This window comes from Vespula vulgaris, chromosome 4 (genome assembly GCF_905475345.1).
Source record: "Vespula vulgaris chromosome 4, iyVesVulg1.1, whole genome shotgun sequence".
Classification (NCBI taxonomy): domain Eukaryota; kingdom Metazoa; phylum Arthropoda; class Insecta; order Hymenoptera; family Vespidae; genus Vespula; species Vespula vulgaris.
Genome location: NC_066589.1, coordinates 2,801,632 through 2,821,411, shown reverse-complemented (window position 1 = coordinate 2,821,411; position 19,780 = coordinate 2,801,632). Strand labels below are relative to the sequence as shown.

The window sequence follows — 19,780 nt, the reverse complement described above, 5'->3', positions numbered from 1 at the left end:
AACTTACAATTAATATAATTATTAACATTTAAATTTAAAAATAAATATTTGTTTATAGGACCAACATCATTTTGGCGATGTAGTTAGGTTCCAATGTAATTTTGGTTACGTGTTAGCTGGTTCATCGGCTGTAGTTTGTACTTCCAGTGGCGTTTGGAATGGTACAACTCCTGAATGTCAATGTAAGTAATACTAATTTTAAATATTATAATTCATTTCCTTCATATTGTTGAAAAATATAATTTTTATTAATAGATGCCAAATGTGTTTCACTACCGGACGACAAAAATGAAGGACTTTCGGTGATTCGTACCGATGAAACGAGCGTTTTGGTTCCATTCAAACAAAACGTTACTCTGAAATGCGGCAGCAACGGACGTTATTTACGGAATACTGCAACGTCTGGTTTTCGTCAATGCGTTTACGATCCTAAACCGGGTCTGCCAGATTATTGGCTATCTGGTTTACAGCCAGCTTGTCCACGTGCTGATTGTGGCAAGCCATTGCCAACACCCGGTGCTGAATATGGTCAATATATTGACACAAAATATCAATCATCTTTCTTCTTTGGTTGTCAAGATACTTTCAAGTTAGCAGGACAAACAAATCGGCATGACAACGTTGTACGTTGTCAAGCGAATGGAGTTTGGGACTTCGGTAATTTACGTTGTGAAGGTCCTGTTTGCGAAGACCCTGGAAGACCAAGTGATGGATATCAAGTAGCTCGCAGTTATGAACAAGGCTCGGAAGTTCAATTTGGATGTAGTAGACCAGGATATATCCTAATAAATCCACGACCAATTGTCTGTGTTCGAGAACCAGAATGTCGAGTTGTCAAACCTCTTGGTCTAACATCTGGACGTATACCTGATTCAGCGATCAATGCAACATCCGAAAGACCAAACTACGAAGCCAGAAACATTCGATTGAACTCAGTTACTGGATGGTGTGGCAAACAGGAAGCCTTCACTTACGTTAACGTGGATCTTGGACAGGTCTACAGAGTCAAGGCAATTCTAGTCAAGGGTGTGGTAACCAATGATATCGTTGGAAGACCCACGGAAATACGTTTCTTTTACAAACAAGCTGAAAGCGAGAATTACGTTGTTTATTTCCCGAACTTCAATTTAACTATGCGTGATCCTGGAAATTACGGTGAATTGGCTATGATAACTTTACCAAAATATGTACAAGCTCGTTTCGTGATACTTGGTATCGTCAGTTACATGGATAATGCTTGTCTGAAATTTGAACTCATGGGATGCGAGGAACCAGTCGCTGAACCATTGTTAGGTTACGATTATGGTTTTTCGCCATGCGTTGATAACGAACCGCCAGTTTTTCAGAATTGTCCTCAACAACCTATAGTAGTCCAAAAGGGTACTGATGGTGGTTTATTACCAGTAAACTTCACCCAACCTATTGCAATAGATAATAGCGGTAGTATTGCTCGATTGGAAGTTAAACCACAAAGCTTTAGAACACCTATTCGTGTATTCGAAGACACCGTTGTGAAATATGTAGCCTTTGATTACGATGGAAACGTTGCTATTTGCGAAATTAACATAACTGTGCCAGGTTAGTCAGTCGTTTTGTGAATTTCACATAAATTGAAACATAAATACTCGATAAAGATAATGACTAATTTGTTGTTATTATAGATTTAACACCACCCAAATTAAGTTGTCCTCAAAGCTACGTGATCGAACTCGTAGACAGGCAGGAAAGTTATTCGGTTAACTTCAATGAAACACGAAGACGTATCAATGCTACCGATGCATCTGGTCCAGTAAGAATTACCTTTGTACCAGAACGAGCTGTAATACCTATAGGTGGTTTCGAAAACGTGACAGTATATGCTATAGATTCGAGTGGCAATCGAGCCTCCTGTCATTTCCAAGTATCTGTACAAGCAACACCTTGTGTCGACTGGGAATTGAAACCTCCAGCTAATGGTGGTTTAAAATGTGTGCCAGGTGACAAAGGCTTGCAGTGCATAGCAACGTGTAAAAATGGTTATAGATTTACCGATGGAGCACCTGTAAAGACCTTCGTTTGTGATATCAACAAACATTGGTCTCCAACTTCGGTTGTTCCAGATTGTGTATCTGAAAGTAAATAATTATTTATTCTTTCTCTTTAAAACTTTAAAAGAATTGGTCGACTCTCTAACGAATCATTTATTATATTTGTAGATACTCAGCAAGCTGATTATCACGTAGTCGCATCAGTAACTTATCGAGCTAATGGTGCTGTCTCACGTCCTTGTTTACCACAATACCAAGATTTGATGACTCAATATTACGTTAACTTAAACGCTATCTTAACGCAACGTTGTTCTGCTGTTAATGTCAATATGAATGTATCGTTTGTAAGATCGATGCCTTTTCTATTAGAAGAAAACGTTTTACAGGTACGTTAACATTATCAGTGTGACATTATTAATGTATAATACATAAATCACAGATGAGATAAAAAACACTTTTTTGTTTTCATAGATGGACTTCGTTTTGGTGATTGTTCCCGTTATTCGTCAACCACAAGTATATGATCTCTGTGGTTCCACCATAGGTTTAATCTTCGATCTTTCTGTACCATATGCAAGTAAAGTTATAGAACCTTTGCTCAATGTTTCTGCTATCGGAAATCAATGTCCACCATTACGTGCCTTAAAATCAACTATCACACGAGGGTTCACTTGTAGCATTGGTGAGGTATTGAACATGGACACGAACGATGTTCCTCGATGTCGTGAGTACAATTTCATCGACTCAAAATGATAAAATGGTACTGTGTAGCTTGAAGTTATCGTGAATAATTTAATATTACAGTTCATTGTCCGGCTGGTACTTTCGCTGGTGAAAAACAAAAGCAGTGTACATCCTGTCCAAAAGGTTTTTACCAAAATAGTGATCGTCAAGGTTCTTGTTTGCGTTGTCCTTTCGGAACATATACAAAAGAAGAAGGTTCCAAGAGTATAGATGACTGTGTTCCAGTATGTGGATATGGTACATATTCACCAACCGGTCTGGTGCCATGTTTAGAGTGTCCTAGGAATAGTTACACAGGCGAACCACCGATAGGTGGTTACAGAGATTGTCAAACTTGTCCAGCTGGTACTTTTACCTATCAACCAGCAGCATCAGGTCGTGATCGTTGTCGAAACAAATGTTCTCCTGGCATGTACTCAGATACGGGATTAGCACCCTGTGCTCAATGTCCAAAAGACTTCTTCCAACCTCAGCATGGAGCCACAACATGTATCGAATGTCCTACCAATATGTATACTGATGGAGCAGGATCAGTGGGTCGAGAGGAATGTAAACCGGTACAATGTACGGATAGTGTGTGTCAACATGGCGGACTTTGCGTATCCATGGGACATGGTGTACAATGTATATGCCCAGCTGGTTTCTCTGGAAGACGCTGTGAAATTGATATTGACGAGTGTGCTTCTCAACCTTGTTACAATGGCGCCACGTGCATTGATCTTCCTCAAGGTTACAGATGTCAATGTGCAAACGGATACTCTGGTATTAACTGCCAAGAAGAAAAATCTGACTGCAGCAATGACACTTGTCCTGAGAGAGCTATGTGCAAAGATGAGCCTGGTTTTAACAATTACACTTGTCTATGTAGATCTGGTTATACTGGCGTTGATTGTGACATAACGGTAATCGATCCTATTCCTTGTCATAACCATGATTAATAATTATTGGATTATCGTCAATCGTTATAAAAATTTTATTTTCACCTTCTAGATAAATCCATGTACGGCTAGCGGAAATCCATGTAACAATGGTGCCACTTGTGTAGCGTTACAACAAGGTCGATACAAATGCGAATGTTTGCCAGGTTGGGAAGGTCAAAGTTGCGAGATCAATACGGATGATTGCGCTGAAAGACCTTGTCTACTTGGTGCCAATTGCACCGATCTTGTGGCTGATTTCAGTTGCAATTGCCCGCCTGGATTTACCGGCAAACGTTGTCACGAGAAGATTGATCTTTGTTCTGGAAATCCTTGCCTTAATGGAATATGCGTTGACAAATTGTTCAGCCATGAATGTATCTGTCATCCAGGATGGACCGGTGCTGCTTGTGAAATTAATATCAACGAATGTGCCAGTAAACCTTGTCGTAACAACGGACAATGTCTCGATCAAATCGATGGCTATACTTGCACTTGCGAACCAGGATACACTGGCAAACAATGTCAACATACAATCGATGATTGTGCTTCGGATCCTTGCCAGAATGGTGCCACGTGTATCGATCAACTCGAAGGTTTTCTTTGCAAGTGTAGACCGGGTTTCGTCGGACTTCAATGTGAAGCTGAGATCGACGAATGTCAAAGTGATCCTTGCAATCCTGTTGGCACAGATCGTTGTGTGGATCTGGACAACACTTTTGTTTGTCATTGTCGTGAGGGCTACACTGGATCAGCCTGTGAAATCAACATCAACGATTGTGCTTCTGATCCATGTCTAAATGGCGCTACTTGCAGAGACGAAGTTTCGGGTTTCAAATGTATGTGTTCTGAAGGTTGGACTGGAGTTCATTGCGAAATCGATGTCGGCATGTGTCAAAATCATCCGTGTCAAAACGATGCAGCCTGCGTCGATCTTTTCTTGGATTACTTCTGCGTGTAAGTCTAATTTGTACAAATAGAAATGAACAGTATTCAAATTCCAATTTATATCATTTATTTATATTTTTTTGACAGTTGCCCTTCTGGAACTGATGGTAAACAATGTGAAACTGCACCTGAACGTTGTATTGGTAATCCTTGTATGCATCGTGGACGTTGTCAAGATTTTGGTTCCGGTCTTAATTGCACTTGTCCTGACGACTATACTGGTATTGGTTGTCAATATGAATACGATGCTTGCCAAGCTGGCGCATGTAAAAATGGAGCTACTTGTATTGATGATGGTCCGGGCTTTACTTGTATCTGTCCACCAGGCTATACTGGTAATAGGATATCTTTGATATTAATTGCATTTAAACATTCTTTTTATTGGTGATATAAATCGAACGTTGTTTTAAATCACAGGTAAAACATGCGAAGATGATATTATTGATTGCAAAGATAATTCATGTCCACCCTCTGCAACATGTATTGATTTAACTGGAAAGTTCTTCTGTCAGTGTCCATTTAATTTAACTGGAGATGATTGCAGGAAATGTAAGTGGTGTAAATTTTATACGCAAAAGAAACTAATAGTTTTCTTTTAGCATTGCTTACATTGTAAAAATGAATTTTTTCAGCTATTCAAGTTGATTACGACTTATACTTCGGCGATCCGGCACGTAGCAGTGCATCACAAATTATTCCATTCTTTACTGGAACTAGAAAGAGTTTGACCGTAGCTATGTGGGTGCAATTTACGCAAAAAGATGAGGCTGGAACTTTCTTGACACTTTATGCCGTAAGGTAAAATCTTTCAACAGTGTTTAATATGTAGAAGTTAATAGATTAAAGTAAATATTAGATATTCTATAATATAACTTTTGTAATTTTAGTTCACCGCATGTACCAACAAATCGTCGACCTATGGTACAAGCACACAGTAACGGTGTCCAAGTATCTCTCTTCCATGATTTACAAGATGTCTATCTACCATTCAGAGAATATGCAACTATCAATGATGGCCAATGGCATCATGTTGCTGTTGTATGGAATGGAGAAAACGGTGGTGAACTTGTATTAATCACGGAAGGCTTAATTGCTAGTAAAACAGATGGATATGGAAGTGGTAGATCTCTTCCAGCATAGTAAGTATTTATAACATTTTTTATTCACATAACACGATTTTAATGATCATTTGATTTTTAACGTTATTTTAATATCTAATATTACCAGTGCCTGGGCAGTATTGGGTAAACCACAAAGTGAAAATCCGAAAGGCTATACGGAATCTGGTTTCCAAGGTCACCTGACAAAAGTACAAATCTGGAATCGTGCACTTCACGTAACGAATGAGATACAGAAACAAGTTAGAGATTGTAGAACTGAACCAGTTCTTTATCAAGGACTAGTTTTGACCTGGGCAGGATACGATGAAACGGTTGGTGGTGTTGAACGTGTAGTTCCATCACATTGTGGACAAAGAGTATGTCCACCTGGTTATGGTGGTAATAAATGTCAACAATTGGAAGCTGATAAAATTCCACCCAAAGTAGAACATTGTCCTGGTGATTTATGGGTTATTGCTAAAAATGGTTCTTCTATTGTCACTTGGGATGAACCTCGTTTCAGTGACAACGTTGGTATAATCAAGGTTCAAGAACGAAGTGGACATAGATCCGGACAAACTTTATTATGGGGTACTTACGATATTAGTTACGTGGCTTATGATCAAGCTGGAAACTCTGCAAGTTGTAATTTCAAAGTCTATGTGCTATGTAAGTTTTCTTACTATTTTCAATACGCTCAAACGTTCCTCAGTATTTTTGCAATTGTATCCTGTTTTTTGAATAGCCGACTTCTGCCCTGAACTTGCTGATCCCATCGGAGGAGCACAACAATGCAAAGATTGGGGTTCTGGCGGTCAATTCAAAGTTTGCGAAATTTCATGTAATCAAGGACTACGATTTTCTCAAGAAGTTCCTAAATTTTATACTTGTGGTGCCGAAGGGTTTTGGAGACCTACGAATGATCCTAATTTACCATTGATTTATCCTGCTTGCACGAGTAAGATTTATTACGTTAGAGCTATCAAATTATATTTTTATTTATATATTTTATAATATTATTATAATTTTTAAGGTTCAATACCAGCACAACGTGTGTTCAGAATTAAAATGAACTTCCCTACGTCAGTTTTATGTAACGAGGCTGGTCAAGGAGTTCTCAAACAAAAGGTCCGAAATGCTGTAAATTCTCTCAACAGAGATTGGAATTTCTGTTCTTACTCTTATGAAGGTAATGCAACATTTATAATGACTTCGATAGATATAAATATATTGGGTAATCTAGTAAGTTCGTGTCATTTCTCAGGTCGCATATACATACACATTTATCTAAGTATATTAGTACATATATAACGATACTACGAATGTATTAATTTTATGCATATATTTGAAAAAACATTTAACCAAATTTTTATTATTAATTCTTCTTTTCTTTTTTAATTTAATGATTCGTTTTAATTTTGTCTCTTAATGAAGATGTAAAACAATTGGCATGAACTTTCCGAACAACTCAATATTTTTTCAAAATGTTGATAATAAGATAATATTGATAATAACTTTTAGGTACACGCGAGTGTAAGGATTTGAACATCGATGTTCAATGTGATCATCGCATACGAACAACGAGAGAAGCAAACGAGGAAGACGGTGGAATGTACATTATATCAGCGGTCGTACCAGCAGAACCGTAAGTTGAAAAACATCTGATTTACTTTTATTCATCTTTATAAAATTCCAAATTTGGGGAATCGTATGAGACTAGAAATTTGTTTAGAAAAATTCGAGGTACAAATAAACGTACCGCGTATTTTCAACATTCATTAACCGTAGACTCTGTCTTTCTCTTCCTCATCTCTCTCTCTCTATATATATCTTTTCTCTCTCTAAACCCAAGTAGATCTAGATGAATTAGTACTGAGCATTTGTTACTTGTTACATCATAGAACGAGACAGGCGCGCCAAGGCAGCGATACCTACGAGGTGGAGATCTCGTTCCCGGCGATAAAGTAAGGACAGCTCGATTCGTGTGAATATATGCGAATTGTGTCATACAATGAACAATGCCAACCAACACGATATCATCCCTAATAATACGCCCTCATTCTAAAAAACAAAACAAAAACAAAAAATAAATGATTACAGATTCATTTGCATACACATAGCGATTTAACACGGTGCATGATCGAGTTACCAAGGATGAAGGATTATATATATAGATAAAGGCAAAAAACAGCATAAAACCGGGTTTGCACGTTGTTACTAACTGACCTATAGTAAAACTATTGTTTTCCGCGAGGTAGAATCACATTGCGCTAAAAATGAAATTTAATATAAGTATAATAATGATATAACCCGATACCTCTAACAAATGACTTTTATGTAATCCAAGGTCGATATTAGATGAATTAATTTCTATAACGTTACGTAATCTACCTACATAATAATTATAAGACCGTCTACTTTGTAACAGACATACTTGATTAACAGCTAATTTATAATATTATCTTACAATAACATTTATAATATGATTGCATGATAACAAATGATCACGGAAAAAATATGTTTTATTCCATATTGTAATATTATGGTTTCTATAAATCGATCAATTCTGAAAAGGTTTTCTTAATAGGTGATATAGATGATATTATAGCTAGTTCCAGTTTTTCTCCTTCCCTTTTGCCATTTAGTAATAGGCAAATCTGCACCAAGATATCGCGTTATTTTTAATACATAATAGGAAAATATGAACACGTACATATGTACTCTATAACTATAAATTTATACAAATTTCAGAATGTCATCGAGTTTCTAATTACACGTAGGATAATTGTAATTAATTGTCACTAATGGCAGGTTAGCTTGAGGCACGCTTACCCGTGAGATGAGTTTAACCTTGTCCAACGAACGGTCGCCTGAAAACAATAACGGCTGTATATATTGGCGCATACATATATCCTATGCCTGTTGCTACCGTTTGTGTGACTTTACTCGAGTTACGGTATCGATCAATAACATTCCACTTCTTTTTTTATAGCGATCCTATTCTGAATGCCAATTCTAACGAACGAGCGACGGTACAGTCCTTACTCGAAAGATTGATACTCGAAGAAGACCAATTTGATGTACACGACATTCTACCGAACACTGTACCAGACCCAGCATCTCTAACATTGAAATCTGATTATGCTTGTCCCGTCGGTCAAGTTGTAATGGCTCCTGATTGTGGTAAGAGTCTATTTCAAATAAAAGTAGAACATTTCTTTCTCTAATGATCTAGTCTAAAGAATGTTAAATTCTTCCACGTTCTTTATAACAATCCATCACTTCGAAATATATTCAATAATAATACATTTTATACAGTACCATGTGCTGTGGGCACATACTATGAAGAAGAGACCCAACGTTGTATCTCCTGTCCTGTGGGTACTTATCAAAGTGAATCAGGTCGAACAAAATGCAGCTCATGTCCCGTGATCGCTGGTCGACCTAGCGTGACGGTTGGAGTCGGTGCACGAAGTGCTGCCGATTGCAAAGAACGATGTCCAGCAGGAAAATATTACGACGACGCAGCTGGTTTGTGTCGTAGCTGTGGACACGGATTCTATCAACCAAACGAGGGTAGTTTCTCTTGCTTGCTATGTGGACTTGGAAAAACAACTAGAACAGCGGAAGCTGTATCTCGCGAAGAATGCAGAGACGAATGCGGTTCTGGTCAACAACTCGCCGTTGAAGGCAAATGTGAACCATGCCCAAGAGGTACCTATCGTACTCAAGGTGTTCAAGCATCCTGCCAGGCTTGTCCAGTAGGTAGAACAACACCCAATGTAGGATCGGCAGCTATCGAAGAATGTTCTTTACCAGTTTGTGAACCCGGTACTCATTTGAATGGTACACTTAACGAATGTATGCAATGTAAAAAAGGCACTTATCAATCGGAACCTCAACAAACTTTCTGTATACCTTGTCCACCTAATACCAGTACCAAAGGACCAGCTGCAGTAAGTATTAATTTAATATATCCCTAGATTCAATGTATATTTATGCTAATAATTTAAGTACTAGCAATCAATGGTTCAAATTCCCCTTTTCTGTTTACTGTGTTTTAAATTATTTATCTTAAACTAATATTTCCGAATTACTTCCGAATATCCCCGAATTATTAATATTCACGAATTGAAACTACTCTACAAATCCACTTATAATTAACAAAAACAAAATCATATTCTTACCTTAACGTTTAACGTTTGTTCTTACAGACCAGCAAATCCGATTGCACCAATCCATGCGAGACAAGCGGCGAAGAAATGCACTGCGACGCAAATGCCTATTGTTTACTTATACCAGAGACAAGTGACTTCAAATGCGAATGTAAACCAGGATATAACGGTACTGGAACGGAGTGTACGGACGTTTGCATGGGTTATTGCGACAACGAGGGTGTATGTCTGAAGGATTCCAGAGGACAACCATCTTGCAGGTGTAGCGGCAGTTTCACAGGGAAACATTGTACTGAGAAGTCAGAGTTCTTCTATATCACTGGTGGTATCGCAGGAGGTGTTATTCTTATCATATTTGTTGTCCTCCTAGTCTGGATGATTTGCGTTAGGTTAGTTTATGAAATAAGAATAAGTAATATGTGATAAACAACAAATTTTAGTATTATGATTGTCGTCTTACAAGGGGATCCTTTTATAGGGCATCTCGTAAAAAGGAGCCTAAGAAAATGCTCACTCCAGCGACCGATCAAAATGGTTCTCAAGTAAACTTCTATTATGGAGCTCCTACGCCTTACGCCGAATCCATAGCACCGTCTCATCACAGCACATACGCTCATTACTATGACGACGAGGAAGACGGCTGGGAAATGCCCAATTTTTATAATGAAACTTATATGAAAGGTCAGTGTGTAATTGCACGTGTATATTATTACGTATTTTCATTCACCTATGAAGGTCGAAACAAATCATTCGAGTGAATACATTTCCAAGGTCTTTGTTGTTTACTTGCAGAAAGTCTACACAATGGAGGAAAGATGAACAGTCTTGCTCGTTCAAACGCGAGTATATACGGCACCAAGGACGATCTGTACGATAGGCTGAAGCGTCACGCGTATCCAGGGAAGAAAGGTACAAGTTTGAATGCAGATACACATTGAACCAAATTTGAAATAAAAGGACATCAGGGGTTCGTTGGTCAGCATAAATATATATATATATATATAAATAATAAAAAAAAAACGGGCGATCGACCACTTTACTTTTGTCACTAATAATTAGCGTTAAAAAGCCGAGATATTGCGACGTTTTTATTACTAGAAAAAGGATCATTTCTCTCATCCTACCGCATCGAAGCTTGAAAATCTACTACGCAATGTAGCTCGGCCGATCGAGAGATATTTGCCATGTTTACGTTAGTGACGAAGGAACGTTTATTTTCCAGACAAGAGTGATAGTGACAGCGAAGGTCAGTGAGTCGTCGTCCCTGTCCCACGGTGATTGAGAAAGAAAGAGAAAAAGAGAGAGAGTGAGAAAGAAAAAGAGAGAGAAAGAGAGAGAAAGAGCAAAAGAAAGAAACTAAAAGAATGAAGTTTAAGAAAAACCCAAGTATCTACAAAAGGAGAATGGAGAACTTTCGAGGGGAGAAGTTACTCAGTCGATATGGGTCGCATTATTTATTACCTCCCTATATAAGTAAACAAAACAAAACAAAACAAAAACAGGAAAAAAGAGAAGAACAATCATCTACGACGGTCTCGCAAGATCCTATGGTATCCGTAGTCTTCAATGACAGAAGAAAGGTCACAATTCTGCTTTCTTCGGATCACGTGACTCATTTGGATGAAACGAGTGTCTACGACACGCAACCTGGGTACCCATTAATCGATATAAAAAAGTGAAATAATTCAGTTCTGAAATGACAATCGATAAAACGATCGTTGTTTCAGCACAAAAACCATCGATTGATCATTAATCTCACGTTACGAGACCGATTGAAGACCTAATTTTTTTTCACGGTTCTGGTCGGTAATATAATATATAATTATACATATACATATATATATATATATATATATATATATATATATATATATTATACGTGCGAGATTCGAAACAAATCGCGCGCGTAACAATGCACGAGATAAAGAGAAAAAAGAAACAAAGAGACTACGAAACAAGATTGTAATTTTTGTAATTTAATACCAAGTAGATAATAAGTACCACAAACGCGCGAATACACTTACAGACACACTCTTGATTAACTCCTACGAGTATGGTGCGAACGAGAGTGTGTTTGTATGTTTAACGTCATTATATAAATAAGTGAATTTATATTTTGTTACTATAAATATGTATCACGTTGTAATATAATAGATACGTAAGCGTTCTAGCGTATATCTATTAATCGAAAAACGCTCTAACGTGTACTATGTATATCGAAGACGAATCGACGAAAAGAGTTTTTTCTTTTTCCATATTTCTTTTTCTTTTTGTTTCTTTTGATTTTGATATACTTATCAGTTAAAGCTTTGTATACATCGTTCATTGTACAAACATACTTACATATATATAGAGTATGATACGATAAGAACGATCGATAAACGTAATCAATAACGAAAACGAGATATGTCAGTCGTTCTGTCTAGAATCGTTCCGAGTTCGTTGATCCAATGAAATTATAAGAATTTGCATAAAATATTGCCCTTTATTCCCTAGTGTATATATTAAAAAAGAATAAAAAAAGAAAGAGAACAAAACGTTCAAGTTGATGGAGAACAAACAGCGAAGTCACACAATTGAATGGAACAATATCCAATAATTGTGCACAAAGTTCGTAGCATCAATAAAAATATATATGTACATATATTTACAAACATATATATATATATATATATATATATATATATATATACATACACATATAGTAAATAGATTTCATTCTTATAATTTCGTCCGGTTCAATCGTGGAATTCGTAAACATTATTATCTATATAAAAACAAAAATTAAAAAGAAAAAAAGAACCGTAATGTACATTGAACGATGTCTATAACGCCACTTTTCATTTTTACCTTGTTAAAACTCTTTAACAGATAATTGTTTTCCATTTTTTCCTTTTTTTTTTTATTAATAAAATATATCTAATTAAAGATAGTCAATTATGATAACGCGCATATGTCTAGGAAGAATATTATACAACATCGTGGCACAAAGGTGAGTATCGATGTTACGGTAAATTTCCTAAGAAGCATAAGGAAAGAGCCAAAAATAGTACTTTGATATTTAAATCAACTTCCCGTTCATTTTCATGGGTATTACGCGATACATTTTTTCTTTGAAGACAAAGCTGCCTTGTTTCTCCTCTTTACCGGTACCAGATAGAAGATATTTCTTGATATAATCGGACAAATTTTTAGTTGGTACTGTACTCTGATAATACTTGTTCGTATCTATAGAGACGAAATCGTTCTCCTCCTTTTCATCATCCATAACGGAATCAAGATCGTTCGTGTCGCAATTTATTTGCATATTTTCTGCATCATGGATGTTTTCATCTGAATCACTGGCGACAGACTCCGCCAGACTGTTTATTGCTAACAATAGAAATATAACGTATTCGAAGCATACAAAATTAACGGAAACGTCATAAGCAGTGCCGGATTAAGTCGAATAGGTGATAGAGACGGTCAAACCAAACTCTATAAAACAGAAATTTCCGACAAGACAATATAAATTTGTATTATATAATAAATTTAATTTAATATCTGGTCGATTATAAATTAAGGCTCAATTAAATATCTCTTTTGTTAAGAGTAATAGAAAAAAGAATATATTAAAATTTCATGATTTTATGTGTAAAATATTTTAAGAATACGAAACGAAATACGTAATGATAATGATTTTTAGTTTTTCTTATAAAATATATTTTTTTAATTAATTAGATATGCCTAATGTTAATAAATAAGGAGATATTAACGTCTATAATTATATGATCAAAAGTATATACTTCCAAATGCAAACAATTTTTAAAAAACCATGAAAAAATGAAAAAATACAAAACAATCTTATAATAAATTTAGCTACTACAATTAATGCATAATAATAAAAAAATAACAGCTTACTTAATTCAATACATGTTCAATGTTCGCTATTTTCTTGTATGTTGAATCTTGCAATCATACTTTTTCGTATATTTTGTAATATTTCAAATATTATTTGATTAACATAATTTATAATTTTCTCTTATAATTCTTCTGAATTTGTTTCACTAAGATTGTACTTTAAGCATATACTTGTTTAATAATATTTTTAAGAATAAGTAGTTTTTTAATAGAAATCTAAAAATTTTTGCAACGCCTCAGACCTCTTAAAGACTACGTCCGCCACTGGTTATAAGTCAATTTTCACAAACATACATAGCTGTGTGTGTGTTTATATAATCTCACATTGATACGTATAACTATAATTCTCGGAAAAAATGGTACTTGAATTCACAAAAAGATATATATATATATGTATGTGTGTGTGTGTGTGTGTGTATATACATATATAGATACGATCAATAAAGTTTACGACTAATCCAACGAAATACATACCATTGATAAGATTACTATAATACTTTCATGTTAAAATTAGAAAAATAATAATTATACGCATAAACATATAGATCACTTTTTAGTCATAGTAATTATATAAAGATAAACCAAATTATTATCCTAACTAGTTATTTCGATAATTTCATTACAATAAAATGTGATATAACTTAGGTAAAGAATACAACATAGGTTATGGTTAAAAAAAGTAATCTATATATTGACACTTTTTATAATTACCTTATATAATACGTACCGATTTTATCTTTAACGGCAGATAAGATTTTCAGAATGCTTAGATCATTCGGGTTCTGTCTTAAAACTAAGCAAAGAAAAAAGTATTTCGAGTTTATTAGATAATATGTTTTCGATATAATTATTGGTAATGACCATCATCCATTATCTTTTAATAAGTTACGAAACTTACAGGTTATGTGTATATGAATAAATCTTACCTGAAGATCCAACTTCCATAGCATCATGATAATTTTCAGTCATAATAGCAAGAAGTAACTATAATTATACATACATACATATATATATATATATAATTATATATGTATTATTTTTTAATTATTTATAATCAACGATCATTGAATCGTCTATCAGGTTTGATCGATACGTGAGTCATCGGCGTAATTTATTCTTTCACATTTTTTCTCTCGGATCGTTCAGCCTGGTTTTTTGATTACTAATACTTTCACATACCTTTAGTCTATCTTCGTAATTTATATAATTCTTTTTACTCATCTTTAATAACCTTCAATAAACTAACTTCATATTCAATTACGAAAGAGTACTATTTTGATAGAATTTTATATTTTCTCAGAAAATTGATCTATTTCTTCTTTCTTTATGTTACATCTTTGAAAATACATTTTAAAATAGTTTTAATCAATCGAGGAATATCACAGTTCAATGTTAGTTACCATTTAATTTTAATTTTAACAAAGAGAAATCATTTTGTAGATTTTTATTTGTTATTTCGCAGTACAGTTGAACTAATACTTTTACGTATTGTATATCTGTGATCGCAAATATGTGTATGTATACGCAATTACGAACTCTAAACAATAGCGAACAAATAGCAGGATAAAAGTAGTTCCCTTTAAAAATATATCTGCTCTTCCTTAAGCGTATTATTCTAACCTCTATTTCACTCACATACGCAGTTGATTGAAAGAACGAAAAGAAAATGAATCTTTACTATTATGCGCATTGAAAAACCTTAAATATCGTAATATGAAGTCGAATAAGTTTGAGATTTTAAATACCGTAGTTCTACAAGAAAAATTCTTCTTTGAAAGATAAGATGAAACGTATTAAAACGTTGGTGGAACGTAGAGGCAAAGAAAGACAAACAGAAATGGAGCAAGAGAGTGGGAGTGGGAGTGGAAGAAGAAGAGGGAGCAGGAGAGGGAGAGGGAAAGGAGGATAGAGAGAAGTAGAGAGAGAGAGAGGGAGAGAGAGAGAGAGGAGAGATAGAGAGAGAGAGAAAGGGTAATATAACAAAAGAAAAAAAAAGAAGAATAGAGAAAGCGAGAAAAGAAATCAAATTTGTTACATACACAAAGTGGACTGTGTTACTGTGAAAGAAGGAAAGAGAAAAACAATTTATCGACTTAGTATCTCCATCCTTGTATTCCAAGAATGACGTGTCAATTTCCCCCATATGGGTGATGCGTATACGTTCTGATTGGTGAACGATGTAATCAGATGCGTATTGATTGGTCACTGATGACGTAGCATGTCCATAAACAGGTTGAGAGCGTGCGTAGCGCCATCGTGTGACGTGGTATGAGACAAGTCTAGGATTTTAGCTGTGGCTAGTCGCATTCCGTGAAGGGAGAGTGAAGGACGTACATCTTTTTTTGGAAAGATACGAAATCGCTTTCTTTCGTACAACATTCGTTCGAATTTATCTGCGTCATCGTAATTAAAGAAGAGAGAAGACATCGACAGAGAAAATAGAAATTCGTTCTGCGATCGAACTGCTGTAAATACTTTGGGCATATTCAAATTGGATCTTTTTACGTCCTAAGTGGAAGCCGCAACTACGTTTATCGTATCCGGGAGGGTGAGTGTTGTTTCTTGTGCCAACTACGTTTCGCCTACGCTCTTGTTTTAATCCATTGTATACGTTGCAAGAAACACGTTATATAATTATATCTTGACGTCTCTACGATTAATTCCGATCATTTCGATGCTTTTCAGAAGCAAACTATCGCCGCGACGTAGTAGTGGCCTATTCCTTCGTGAATCGATCGGACGACGATACATCACCCGTAGTACATAACTTGTGTGAAAAATCTTGAGAAAAGTTTCTTCGTTTAAGATTATTCGAAGGTTTGCCGAGCGATTTTTTTAATACTTTTGCGTGAACGAATGAAAAATTTATTTTTCTTTATTTATCGATTCGAACAGAGTTAAAGGCATGATGTAACGTAGTTCTCTTGAAAATGTAGTCACATTTCGCGCTTTGAATTACGTAACCTACTTTAGATAATCACGTAGAAATAACGTTTTCCCGTGATAGTATAGTTTTATTTTTTCGAGTAAAATTCTTCGAAAAATTAGTCCTTCGATAATCATAAATGTTTATGTTCCATCGTGTTAACCTTGACAACGAATAAAGATATTATCCTATTCTTTATTTCTGTATATCTGCTTTTATAGAATTTATCTATACAGCTCGGTGAAATGTACATTAATATCATTGATTGCAACACGATATTTTACAATCTTTTGATAATTTCCTTGGTATCTTTGATATGAAGTTATTGTTCTATAAAAATTGTTTGTTTAACTGGTTGATAAAGATCAAGTAGGGTTTTTTTATATCAAACAGTCTTTGTACCGTAATATTATTATTATAATGATTATATTGAAGTGACTGCATTGCACTATTAATTGTATGATTTCTAGTCGATAGATAAAGATAATGCTGTTATATAAATCAAAGTGCCAAGTTTAATCACTAGTTCATAAGTTCGTCAGCATTAATCTACTGTTAATGTATATTCTGAAACTTCTGCTAAAGTATATTGTGATATTCTAGGAAAATTTTGTTTCAGGCTTTAAAAATCCCTCCTATTTTCGAAAGTTTAACAACCAGCAACATTTCATTTGAGGAAGGAGGCGTAAATAACGTAAGTGTCCTTTCTTGCTGCATTTGGGTTTTGAATGGAAGGAGAAAGAGATGTTGGATGGAGAATACATTTGTATTGGAGCCTTGCAAGTTATTAGATTCCATGAGCAAATAAATTTTAGGTTCCTAAGCCATGCAGCCGTCTGCCGCATCCATCATCTGTTTCTCGTGGCGTGAGATCGCGGCCACTGGAGGAAGAAGTTGTAACCCATACAAAGGTGGAAACTATTCCTCTGCTAAGCCCCACAATGGAGTCAAACTTATTCAAAGAGACTTGGGTTTTTCCTCAAATCAAAACAAAAACACCAGCGGAAGAAGACAGTGTTACAACATTCCCCGATTGGGAGGAGAACTTTCAGGATTTAAGCGATTGGTGCATGGACCCATTCCAGACTCCATGCGATTTTCCTATAGGTGAATTGGTTCCTTTTAAACTATCAGGTAAGTTAGTTCACGAAACATGTTATTACTTAATCAATAGTTGGTTTAATTCTTGTAAAATCGAAATACAATTCTCTTTAGGTACTAAATACGAGGGTAAGGGCGTTTCGAATTTGGGAAAGGGGGTATCAAAGAACGCGACGAGGGGGGTAAATGAAGAAAAGGGAAAGTTAACAATGAATTCGTTTGGTAATATGGAGCTTTCAGGTAGCAAACATCAACCTTTGTTGCCTTCATCAAACTCAACTTTTGACTGCAAAAAAGAACTTGATGAAGCAGAATATAATGGGTCAAATACATTGTTAAAATTACCTAAAGCAAGTACCAGTGCTACAAATAGCAAGATGAGCACTTCTGATGTTAATATACCATTTCATTCTCACCAACGCATAGGCAATCTTGATTTGGATGATGCTTGCAACAACACCTTTGAATCTACAGAAAATAATCACCCTGAAACATGGGATATGTTACATACAGTTCAAACTGGATCGGATACATTTGATTTACTATCATATCTTTGCGAAGTGAGTGTATTAGTTGCATTCTAGATTTCATTTATAAAACATAACAAATATCTTGTAAATTAATAAATTTATATCATAACTTTCAGGATGAAGCATATTCACCGGGAGGTAGCACATCCACGGACACATCAACGATATTCAATTCAAGATCGCCTATCCTACCGACAATTTCACAGAATGCTGAGAATGCAGTTGAGACGGAGATGAAAGTCGATAAAGTTCGTCGAATAACACGATCAACTTCAACGGTAACGTCATCGTCAGACACTTTCCCAATTTCATCGCGAAGATCCGGAAGAACGAGGACGATAATAAATAATAACAAAGTAGATAACAAATATACCAATGGAAAACGGGAAAAACGAAAACGATCTGCCGAAGAGACTGCTTCGGATACGCGAGTAGATACTTTCAGTTACAGAGAATCTAGAGAAAAAAATAATGAAGCTTCAAGAAAATCACGAATGAATAAAAAAGCGAAAGAAACGGAAATGGCATTAAGAGCAATCGAGCTTGAAAAGGATAATAGAATATTAAAAATGAAAGTCGAAGAACTTGAAAAATTGGTAATATCTATGCGGAACGCTTTATTGAAATCCGCTTTAAAGAAGGAGAATTGAATATTTGATCTTTTACAAGTAGACTTTGTCTTATTGCACTTTCTTTTTTTTTTATTTTTTACTTTTTACGTTGTTATATTGCTTTTAATGTTATTAGATAACATTAAAATATTTTTATAATCATTGGGAATTTCGGGAATAGATTGTTAATATATTCTTTTTAATCTTAACAAAATATATGCATGGTATGAATGACGTCAAGATATTTTATAGTTTAAAGGTATGATTTATATCTTGCAAGAAAACGTGATTTATATTTTAATTGAGCACGACGCATCGAGCACGCCTTTGGGAACCATTTAAAATTAGTGCTTTAGGCATATAATATCATACGTTTTTAGTAGTTTAAGAGAATATCATGATCTTTAGAAACGTACCATTTAAAAAAAAAACAAAAGCAAGTTTCGTACGTACGGCAAAGATTTCCGTTCGATTTTAATCGGAACAAAATCACAATCACGGTTTGTTCAGCCTTGTATTGTACCTGATAAAAGAATATTATATATATATCTATATATATATATATATATATATATATAAATATATAAAAACAATGATCGATGATAGAGTAGCTTCAGATCGATAAAGATAACATTTGTTTTGATTGTGCGAATATTACAATAGTTGCACGATGTAAATGTGTAAGGAGCATGTAATAAAGAATTTATTTTAAACAATTATTTCACGTGCACATAAGAATTATATGACCGATTATAAAAAAGTGTAAATCAACTGCATGAAAGAAAAATCTTTTTATTCTAT

At 35.1% G+C, this 19,780-nt stretch overlaps 3 protein-coding genes across 10 annotated transcripts in view; 2 read left to right on the top strand and 1 right to left on the bottom strand.

The window, feature by feature from the left end:
* The window catches only part of LOC127063387 (sushi, von Willebrand factor type A, EGF and pentraxin domain-containing protein 1), a 33,084-nt gene extending 20,946 nt beyond the window's left edge, over window positions 1-12,138 (top strand). The window contains exons 16-37 of one of the 4 annotated variants that reach the window (XM_050993123.1): window positions 59-182; window positions 256-1,578; window positions 1,662-2,114; window positions 2,196-2,413; window positions 2,499-2,751; window positions 2,832-3,673; window positions 3,762-4,645; window positions 4,724-4,971; window positions 5,054-5,185; window positions 5,269-5,434; window positions 5,524-5,775; window positions 5,864-6,405; window positions 6,482-6,694; window positions 6,770-6,925; window positions 7,258-7,381; window positions 7,638-7,700; window positions 8,729-8,919; window positions 9,055-9,692; window positions 9,951-10,300; window positions 10,390-10,592; window positions 10,704-10,820; window positions 11,134-12,138. In XM_050993123.1, the coding sequence (XP_050849080.1) occupies window positions 59-182; window positions 256-1,578; window positions 1,662-2,114; window positions 2,196-2,413; window positions 2,499-2,751; window positions 2,832-3,673; window positions 3,762-4,645; window positions 4,724-4,971; window positions 5,054-5,185; window positions 5,269-5,434; window positions 5,524-5,775; window positions 5,864-6,405; window positions 6,482-6,694; window positions 6,770-6,925; window positions 7,258-7,381; window positions 7,638-7,700; window positions 8,729-8,919; window positions 9,055-9,692; window positions 9,951-10,300; window positions 10,390-10,592; window positions 10,704-10,820; window positions 11,134-11,165 (7,524 nt within the window). In that variant the 3' untranslated portion in view covers window positions 11,166-12,138. Of the gene's footprint in view, window positions 1-58; window positions 183-255; window positions 1,579-1,661; window positions 2,115-2,195; window positions 2,414-2,498; window positions 2,752-2,831; window positions 3,674-3,761; window positions 4,646-4,723; window positions 4,972-5,053; window positions 5,186-5,268; window positions 5,435-5,523; window positions 5,776-5,863; window positions 6,406-6,481; window positions 6,695-6,769; window positions 6,926-7,257; window positions 7,382-7,637; window positions 7,701-8,728; window positions 8,920-9,054; window positions 9,693-9,950; window positions 10,301-10,389; window positions 10,593-10,703; window positions 10,887-11,133 lie in introns of all 4 variants that reach the window. The other 3 variants (XM_050993125.1, XM_050993124.1, XM_050993126.1) reach the window with 3 other exon arrangements.
* Window positions 7,375-15,954, bottom strand: LOC127063393 (uncharacterized). 3 transcript variants are annotated; one of them, XR_007781333.1, is made up of 8 exons: window positions 14,991-15,954; window positions 14,738-14,795; window positions 14,539-14,604; window positions 10,639-10,789; window positions 10,372-10,551; window positions 9,924-10,282; window positions 8,569-8,606; window positions 7,375-7,797 (listed from the first exon to the last, which is right to left on the bottom strand). XR_007781333.1 is itself a non-coding variant. In XM_050993139.1 (4 exons), the coding sequence occupies exons 1-4, from the start codon at window positions 15,030-15,032 to the stop codon at window positions 12,973-12,975; spliced, it is 477 nt and encodes a 158-aa protein (XP_050849096.1). In that variant the 5' UTR covers window positions 15,033-15,954; the 3' UTR covers window positions 12,639-12,972. The 3 variants fall into 3 exon arrangements, 1 of the variants encoding a protein (XP_050849096.1); XR_007781332.1 differs by having other exon boundaries at window positions 7,375-8,606; XM_050993139.1 differs by lacking the exons at window positions 7,375-7,797; window positions 8,569-8,606; window positions 9,924-10,282; window positions 10,372-10,551; window positions 10,639-10,789 and adding an exon at window positions 12,639-13,283.
* Window positions 15,955-16,110: 156 nt separating this feature from the next.
* On the top strand, window positions 16,111-19,698 carry LOC127063391 (uncharacterized). 3 transcript variants are annotated; one of them, XM_050993134.1, is made up of 6 exons: window positions 16,111-16,359; window positions 16,497-16,628; window positions 17,357-17,431; window positions 17,553-17,871; window positions 17,953-18,398; window positions 18,485-19,698. In XM_050993134.1, exons 4-6 carry the CDS (start codon window positions 17,679-17,681, stop codon window positions 19,016-19,018), a joined length of 1,173 nt encoding a protein of 390 aa, XP_050849091.1. In that variant the 5' UTR covers window positions 16,111-16,359; window positions 16,497-16,628; window positions 17,357-17,431; window positions 17,553-17,678; the 3' UTR covers window positions 19,019-19,698. The 3 variants fall into 3 exon arrangements, with proteins under 3 accessions (XP_050849091.1, XP_050849090.1, XP_050849092.1); XM_050993133.1 differs by lacking the exon at window positions 16,497-16,628; XM_050993135.1 differs by lacking the exon at window positions 16,497-16,628 and having other exon boundaries at window positions 17,341-17,431.
* Window positions 19,699-19,780: the final 82 nt, after the last annotated feature.

Bases quoted from the DNA above. Each gene is read 5' to 3' on its own strand.
- LOC127063393 (XM_050993139.1), bottom strand. From the start codon at position 15,032: ATGAGTAAAAAGAATTATATAAATTACGAAGATAGACTAAAG. The intron at 14,605-14,737 runs GTAAGATTTATT...TTCTTTGCTTAG, and splicing joins TATGGAAGTTGGATCTTCAG to TTTTAAGACAGAACCCGAAT. The intron at 13,284-14,538 runs GTACGTATTATA...TTCTATTGTTAG, and splicing joins TGCCGTTAAAGATAAAATCG to CAATAAACAGTCTGGCGGAG.
- LOC127063391 (XM_050993133.1), top strand. From the start codon at position 17,679: ATGGAGTCAAACTTATTCAAAGAGACTTGGGTTTTTCCTCAAATCAAA. The intron at 17,872-17,952 runs GTAAGTTAGTTC...AATTCTCTTTAG, and splicing joins GGTTCCTTTTAAACTATCAG to GTACTAAATACGAGGGTAAG. The intron at 18,399-18,484 runs GTGAGTGTATTA...CATAACTTTCAG, and splicing joins TACTATCATATCTTTGCGAA to GATGAAGCATATTCACCGGG.